The 9,232-nt window shown below is 33.9% G+C and overlaps 1 protein-coding gene across 1 annotated transcript; it reads left to right on the forward strand.

Moving 5' to 3' along the window:
* Positions 1–2,127: 2,127 nt before the first annotated feature.
* Positions 2,128–6,580, forward strand: LOC112100947 (the record flags this gene model as incomplete). The annotated part of the gene is given in 5 exon segments (XM_024190824.1): positions 2,128–3,602; positions 3,970–4,225; positions 4,652–5,298; positions 5,431–6,209; positions 6,351–6,580. Coding segments are annotated over 5 exon segments (3,387 nt in total), but the record flags the coding sequence as incomplete, so codon positions are not given.
* Between the last annotated feature and the right edge of the window lie 2,652 nt (positions 6,581–9,232).

Genomic DNA, 9,232 nt, shown 5'->3' on the forward strand with positions numbered 1-9,232 from the left:
ACCCTTAAATGACACCAGTATCAAATGTGCTACAACACTTTTCAAGTATATCACTCATATATCTTAAGTTGACAAAACACTTCTGCCGTCCACCAATCCATTAATTACTGTTTGCAAGCGCTGACATCATAAGGGTAATCTTATTTTTTTTAAAAAACGACATGTCATCCCATTTACCTAGTAAAAAATGACATGTCATATGATATATATTGATAAAAATAACATGTCATCCCATTTTTCGGATAATTGTTAATAATTGCTATAAAAAAAGCTATTTTACAACTGAATCTACTCCTTCAAAACTTAACCTAAATTTTTGAAGATCTACTCCTCTAATTGAAATTTTTTATGGTATAATATGTATAATTGTAAATAATATGTTATTAATAATTTTTTTATGGTATAATATGGATATTTTTTATGGATAATTGTTAATAATATGTACCGTTAATAATTCATATTTTTTAATAAAAAATGTATTGTTAATAACAAAATAAAAAAAATTATGTATTGAAAATTTACGTTAATTTTTGGGGTAAATTTATATTTTTACCTCATTTTGAGTTTCAAGGGTGAAATAGTCAATTTACTTATGAGAACCATCAAGGGAATACCATTAAAAGTTCAAGTGATCCTTTGCACATTCATGGAGGCCCAATTACAAGAGCAAGAGCCAAAAAGATGCAAGCTGCTTTAAATAGATTAATTGAGAAAATATGGATTGAAAATGCAATTCAAGATGAAAGACATCATGAATTGGGCTTGAAGAGAAGACAAGGCATTGTGGGCATTATTCAAGTTATTGGGCAGCCAAATACAAAATTTGTATCAAATGCAGAAAGGTCAAATTCGGAATAAAAACTGTATTGATTGAGCTAGAAGTAACGTGCAAGCTATATACCGTTGGAAACATAATTAAGTTAGCTTTCCAATAAATTTTACAGAGTTGGATTTGGAGTTCTCTAGAAGGAGTTATGACCAATTCATTACAGCTTGTTTAGACTTGGGATTTTCAACGACTCCTTTGTTTTTCAACTTCATTTGTTTGTTTTGTTTCAAGTTTGTCAATGTGTAAGGTAAGTCTACCATCAATGATGGTGGGCTAACATTAAGTTTGTCAATGATAGCATTAATTATAGTAGGCTAGCATTAAGTTTGTCAAAGATAGCATTAATTATGGTGGGTTGGTGAAGACTTTTGAAACATCTTTTGACAAACCTACTTGGAGGGTTGTTCCAATGTTTCCATTTGTATTTTTAGGATCTTGGGTTTCTTTTAGCCTATTTAAATTTAGCAACCTTGCTATGTAATGGGATGGGAGATTAATGTTATTTGAATTTGAAAGATTATTCTTTCTTTGGTTCTTTTGAAAACTAGTGAACTTATCAAGAATTTGCATTCTTGTGGCATTCCAAATTTAGACTTATCACTCACCTTCTCATCTATTTCTTGAGTGTGGCATCAATACCATTCTCTATACCTTTGGTTCATGTTTTCTTAAGCATTGGGTCAAGGTTTTATTTGTCTTAAATCTGTTTAGAACTTTCTTGGGAAGTTGAAACTACAAATTAAGTGTGGGATTGAAAGTTTCATTGTGGGATTCACATCATTTGGTATCAAAGCTAGTTTCTAATCAGGTTTGAATGTCTTATTTATTTTGATTATCAAAAAAAAAAAAGAGAAAAAAAAGATTCAAGTATTTCTACTTTCATCAAATTGAATTTGAGTTATTCATTTTCCTTGACATAGTTTACACACATATCAATTGTGTTGCTTTGCTTGCTTGCTTTCCTTTCTTCAATTTCCTTTTCATTCTTTGTGTCCTCTTAATTTTTTTTCTTTGTTAGTGTGCTGGATTGTCATATTTGGTGTGCCACTTGGGTTTTTATTTATTTATTTTGTTTGTTTAGTTCAGTAAAGAACTGAAAGAGAGAATTAAGTGTGGTAAAAGGCAAAAGTTTGTGAGATCATTAGAGGGTAAAAGCCAATTTGTGTGTTAAACACGAGAGTTAAGTGACATCAAATTGAGTGAAACACGTGAGGGCGTGTTGTGAGGTCTTTTTGCTAACAATTTTTTTTCAGATCACAAATATGTCAAAAGATCAAGAAGCTATAGACTAATCAATCATGCTCAAAGCCATGCAACAACAATTTGAGCACATGAATCTAATGTTTGGAGAGATCTGTGACAAATTGGAGAGGCAAGACACTGCCATAGCCAATCTACAAAGGGGGCAACAGCCAATAGCTCCTAATGTAAGAGGTAATCAAGGGCGTGCTGTCATGGGAGAAGAAGATGGCGATGACATAGATGATTTTGATGACCAGGCCACTGTTGACATGTGTGGAAGAGATCATAGAAGGGCAAGACGTATGGATCGTGATTTGGGGAGTATCAAACTGAAAATTCCTTCTTTTCAAGGTAAAAATGATCCGGAAGCTTATTTGGAGTGGGAAAAAAAGGTGGAGCTAGTATTTGATTGCCACAACTACTCTGAGGAGAAAAAGGTAAAACTAGCTGCTGTTGAATTTACTGATTATGCTATTATTTGGTGGGATCAACTTGTTTTGAGTAGGAGACGAAATCGTGAAAGGCCTATAAACACTTGGGAGGAGATGAAGGCCATCATGAGGAGGAGATTTGTTTCTAGTCATTATTATAGGGAGCTGCACCAAAGGCTTCAAAGTCTTACACAAGGTTCTAGAAGTGTGGAAGATTACCACAAGGAGATGGAAATAATCATGATTCGAGCCAATATTGAAGAAGAACGAGAGGCCACTATGGCAAGATTTTTACATGGTTTAAATCAAGATATTGCTAATGTGGTTGACTTGCAGCACTATGTTGAGTTGGAAGACATGGTTCACATGGCCATGAAAGTGGAACGACAACTAAAAAAGAAAGGTTCCACTAGAACCAATTTGGGTTCATCTTCCTCATGGAAGTCAAAATGGAGCAAAGATGAAAAGGTTGTTTCAAAGCCTAAGATTGAGACAATCAAGGATCATAAAGAGGGAGGCAACCAAAGCAAAGGTAAATCTAATTCCCAACACTCTAGAAATAGAGATATTAAGTGTTTTAAATGTTTGGGGACAGGTCATATTGCATCTCAATGCCCAAATAAGAGAGTAATGATCTTGAGGGATGATGGTGATGTTGAAACCGAGAGTGAATCAGATGATGATCCTATGCCACCTTTGGAGGATACTAATGATGGTGTAGAATATCCTGTTGACGGTAAATTGATGGTTGTTAGGCGTGCTGTCAACATGCAAGTAAAAGAGGATACAGAGATACAACGTGATAACATCTTTCATACTAGATGCCACATCAAAGATAAGGTATGTAGTATGATAATTGATGGTGGAAGTTGTACTAATGTAGCTAACACTAGTTTAGTTGAAAAATTAAATTTGAAAACTTTGAAACATCCAAGGCCATATAAGCTACAATGGCTGAATGATTGTGGGGAAGTTAAAGTAAATAAACAAGTGCTAGTTTCATTCTCTATTGGGAGATACAAGGATGAGGTTCTATGTGATGTAGTACCCATGCATGCTGGACACATTCTTTTGGGTCAACCTTGGCAATATGATAGGCGTGTGATACATGATGGTTACTTAAATAGATATTCTTTTGTAATGAATAAAAGGCAAATCACTCTTGTACCATTAACACCTAGGCAAGTGTATGAGGATCAAATGTCAATACAAAAAGAGAGTGATACAAAAAAAGAAAATGAGAGTACAAAAGAAAGAGAGATTGAGAGAAAAGCAAGTGAAAAGATAGAAAAAAAATATTGTTGAGAGAAAAGAGAGGCAACAAGTGAACTTGTTTGCAAAAGAGAGCAAGGTTAAGAGGGCTTTCTTTTCAAAACAGCCTATCATTGTAGTTTTGTGCAAAGAGGCTTGTTTACACACTAATGAGCTTAAATTTTCTTTGCCTAGTGCTATTGTGACTCTTTTGCACGACTTTGATGATGTGTTTCCAAATGAAGTCCCTAATGGTTTGCCACCTATTAGGGGAATTGAGCATCAAATAGACTTCGTCCCTGGAGCTACCATTCCTAATAGACCTGCATATAGAAGTAACCCCGAGGAGACAAAGGAGCTTCAAAGGCAAGTTAAAGAACTCTTGGCAAAAGGATATGTGAGGGAGAGCACGAGTCCATGTGCGGTACCAGTTTTACTAGTGCCCAAAAAGGATGGAACATGGAGGATGTGCGTTGACTGTCGTGCAATTAATAAAATCACTGTAAAGTATCGACATCCTATTCCTAGACTTGATGACATGCTTGATGAATTGCATGGTTCTTGTGTGTTTAGTAAAATTGATCTTAAAAGTGGATATCATCAAATTAGGATTAGAGAGGGAGATGAGTGGAACACTACCTTTAAAACAAAATATGGTTTATATGAGTGGTTAGTGATGCCATTTGGGTTATCTAATGCACCTAGCACTTTTATGAGGTTAATGAAGCATGTTTTGCGTGCTTTTATTGGTAAATTCATAGTTGTCTATTTTGATGATATTTTTATCTATAGCAAAGGCTTAGATGAACACATTGAACATTTGCAAAGTGTATTGACTGTTTTAAGGAAGGAAAAGTTGTATGCTAATTTGAAGAAGTGTTCCTTTTGTACAAATCAGATTGTTTTTCTTGGTTATGTTGTAAGTGCTAAAGGAATTGAGGTTGATGAAGAGAAGGTAAAGGCTATTAAAGAGTGGCCTACACCTAAAAGTGTAAGTGACGTAAGAAGTTTTCATGGTTTGGCTAGTTTTTATAGAAGATTTGTGAAAGATTTTAGCACATTTGCTGCACTATTGACTAAAATTGTGAATAAACATGTGGGATTTAAATGGGGTAGTGAACAAGAAAGGGCATTTAGTCTAATTAAGGAGAAATTGGTTTTTGCACCATTACTTGCTTTACCTGATTTTACTAAAACTTTTGAAATTGACTGTGATGCTTCAGGTATAGGTATTGGAGCTGTTTTGATGCAAAAGGGGCGTCCAATTGCTTATTTTAGTGAGAAATTAAGTGGAGCAGCCCTAAACTATCCTACTTATGACAAGGAGATGTATGCATTGGTGAGAGCATTGGAAACTTGGCAACATTATCTTCTACCTAAAGAGTTTGTTATACACATTGATCATGAATCCTTGAAGCATTTGAAAGGGCAAGGTAAGTTACATAAGAGACATGCCAAATGGGTTGAATTTATTGAGCCATTTCCTTATGTGATCAAATATAAATAAGGTAAGGAGAATGTGGTGGCTGATGCATTATCTAGAAGGTATGCACTTATCTCTACATTAAATGCAAAGTTGTTAGGATTTGAGTACATTAAAGAATTATATGTTAACGATCCTAATTTTGCTAATGTGTTTAATGCTTGTGAGAAAGTTGCATTTGGTAAGTTCTATAGGCATGATGGGCTTTTATTTAGAGAAAATAAATTATGTGCACCTCATAGTTCTTTGCGTGAATTGCTTGTGTGTGAAGCTCATGGGGGTGGTTTAATGGGACATTTTGGCATTGCAAAGACTTTAGATGTTTTAAAAGAACACTTCTTTTGGCCACATATGAAACGTGATGTTGAAAGAATATGTGAGAAGTGTATCACTTGTAAACATGCTAAGTCTAGAGTTTTACCCCATGGATTGTATAACCCTCTGCCCATACCTAGTGAACCTTGGGTTGATATTTCTATGGACTTTGTTTTGGGTTTACCTAAGTCAAAAAGGGGAAATGACTCTGTTTTTGTTGTTGTTGATAGGTTTTCAAAGATGGCACATTTCATTCCATGTTATAAAACTGATGATGAGACAAGCATAGCTAATTTGTTTTTCAAGGAAATAGTCAGGTTGCATGGAGTACCAAGGAGCATAGTTTCAGATCGAGATGCTAAGTTCTTGAGCCACTTTTGGAAAACTTTGTGGGGTAAGTTGGGTACTAAACTTTTGTTTTCTACTACTTGTCATCCACAAACTGATGGACAAACTGAGGTTGTAAATAAAACTCTGTCTACTTTGTTGCGTACCATTATTCAAAAGAACTTGAAAACTTGGGAAGAATGTTTGCCACATGTTGAATTTGCTTACAATAGAACTGTCCATTCAGCTACTAAATTTTCACCATTTGAGATTGTATATGGTTTTAATCCATTAACTCCTTTGGATTTATTACCTTTACCTATTGATGAGCGTGCAAGTATGGATGGTAAAAAGAAAGCTAAATTTGTCAAGCAATTGCATGAGAGAACACGTCAACACATAGAAAAGAGAACTAAACAATATGCTACTCAAGCCAACAAAGGACGTAAGCAAGTGGTTTTTCAGCCTAGAGATTGGGTTTGGGTGCATATGAGAAAGGAGAGGTTCCCAGCACAAAGGCGCTCCAAGTTGCTTCCAAGGGGAGATGGTCCATTTCAAGTGGTTGCACAGATCAATGACAATGCCTACAAATTGGATCTTCCTGGTGAGTATAATGTGAGTGCTACTTTCAATGTTTCTGATCTTTCTCCTTTCGATGTAGGTGAAGATTCAGGACGAATCCTTTTGAGGAGAGGGGGAATGATGAGAACCATCAAGGGAATACCATTAAAAGTTCAAGTGATCCTTTGCACATTCATGGAGGCCCAATTACAAGAGCAAGAGCCAAAAAGATGCAAGAAATAACAAGTAAATTTCGTCAAGAAGTAAATTTCAAGTGATCCTTTGCACAAAGAAGTAAATTTCGTCAACAATTTCAAAAAGTCGAATCCCAATCTATACTCTTAAACCTACAATTTTGGTTAGAGAAACCACCCAAATTTCAGTTGAAGAAATAACAATCATGCGTAACCTTCACAACTAGCACTACCACATCAAAATTTCCAAAACTCCTAGATTTACCCACCATTTATCCCACCACCAAGAAAAACACTCGAAGATAAATTGCATTAATTAATTAAAAAACAAGAGTCAATCAATAACCAAACCATGTAAACTTTGGCCAATTTGACAGAAATTGTCTCTAAATTTACATCAACACTCACCGTGCATGAAAAAAAATAAGTTTTCTGCTCAACTTGAACCAAACCCCAAGAGTTAACAACATACTCAAATGGGTAATATAGGAAACCAAAGAATGAGCCAAGACAAATCAGTTATAACCCTTCATGGTGGTAATGTTGTCGAAAAATACATTCCGGACGCTCGTGAAATTAGTAAGGATTTAATTTCTTAGAATAAGAAAGAGCTTGTCGAACCTTTAATCCATGAAGAAATAACCAACTTTCTTCCTGTACCTCCATTTCCTCAAGCTAAATCAAACTACAGTCCATAGATTTATGAAGTTTTTAAAAAAGTGAAGGTTAACATTCCTTTGTTGGACGTCATTAAACAGGTATTGTCTTATGCTGAATTTCTAGAAGATCTTTGCAAAGTGAAAAATAAGGTGAAAAAGAAAGTTTTTCTAGCAACATAGGTAAGTTTCATTCTCTCAGCCAATACTGCTTCAAAATACAAGTATCCTAGTTGTCCAATTATTTCTTGCATTATTGGGGATCATAAAATTGGACATGCTCTACTTGGGGTTTGACATATCACTCTTAAACGTGGCTTGATTAATTTAGCTCGGATAATTTACCATTTTGCACGATTTTACTTAACTGATTTGTGTGGGTGTGATTTTCTTTAGCCTGAAGATAATGCTTATATTTTTATTTGATTGTTGTCATTAATCCGATGAAAGAAGTAAACAAAAATTTCAAAAAAAAAAGATTCCAATTTAGCTTTGAAATTTTGCTAAATTTTTATCAATTAAATTGTTAGAGCCTAGTAATAAGCTGGTTTGTGGCTGTGATTGACAATGAAAAGTATACAATTAATAAGGATAAAATTATCAGTTTTTATTCCTAAATTATCTTAACACTCCCCAAATATATTTTTACGTTAAATTAATTTGTAGTATTTTAATTTTATATTGTAGATATAATTCAATAATAAAAAGGAGTTGGAACTGGAAGCAAGAAATAAAGAAGAATTGTTGGAGCCATTTGGAATGCATTATTAAGGAGATGTAATTAATTAAAAAATAAAGAAAATAAAGAAAAAAAAGGGCAATCATGCTGGTGATGGTCAGTTGGCCATCTGTTGTTTGTTTGTTTATGTGATAATAATAAGAAATAATAATAGAATAAGAGGAGTTGAAGATGATGGCTACCTATAAATAGAAGAAGTTTTTGCAAAGGTGGGAGAGAGAGAAGAGACTGAGCTGAGGCTGAAGACTAGAAAATTTTTTCATTTGTAGTTCATTCTCTTGCAATATATTTCAAAAGTTTGTTAAATAAAATGAGTGTTTTGTTTTTAATATGAGCGGCTAATTTTCTAAGCTGAGGTGAAACACGAGAATTCAAATTACTGATTAATTACTCTCTCAAGTGAGTCTTAAAGTTTATTTTGTTGTTGTATTTTTCTTCCTTACTAGTTTCTTTTATGTCATGTGAATTTATAGATCTAAATTTCTTTGGATTTATATGGTATTTTGACATATTATCGACCCTTCAATATAGTTGTGGCACATTAAGTACTTGGTCCTATATTTATCACACTAATGGTTAGTTAAGAATTAAATGACATAATTATTACCTGGTAAAATAAATACAAAATACAAATATGAGAGAGTGGATCTCGTAACCTTAGTATATTTTTAGATTGATTTCCATTAATTTCTTTTCCCACATTTAATTTTCTTCGTTTAATAAATTAACTACTAGATTTTAAATTTCATGTGGTTCGACCCCGGACTCACCAGGTTATATTACAACTAAATAGTCTTGTACTTGGAGTAAAAACACTTTTGAGTTGTGTCAGCTACTACTACTCTCGACTAGCCATTGTCACTATTCGTATCACTTCACCAATTTCATAGCCATTGTCGTCGTTGCTAAGTTTATTAGTGTTGGTAGAGCTATTGTTGTTTTTCTGTGTTTGTTATTTTAGTTTATTATTGTTATTTTGTTCTATTAGCAGACAATATGATGATATCCTTGTTTCGATTAGATGCAAATTTCTCCCACAAATCTGAGTTTGGTAGGTCATCCTATAAAATTCTGCCAACACCATATGAGAACTTAGTATGTTGAGTCTTTTTTTTTCCCCTTTCCTTTACAAAAGATTTGTAGTAAATGTCTTTGTGATTGCCATATTTTAAGGTTTAGTCTTAGATATGATATGGCTTTATTA

This window comes from Citrus clementina, unplaced genomic scaffold (genome assembly GCF_000493195.1).
Source record: "Citrus clementina cultivar Clemenules unplaced genomic scaffold, Citrus_clementina_v1.0 scaffold_2, whole genome shotgun sequence".
Lineage (NCBI taxonomy): Eukaryota > Viridiplantae > Streptophyta > Magnoliopsida > Sapindales > Rutaceae > Citrus > Citrus x clementina.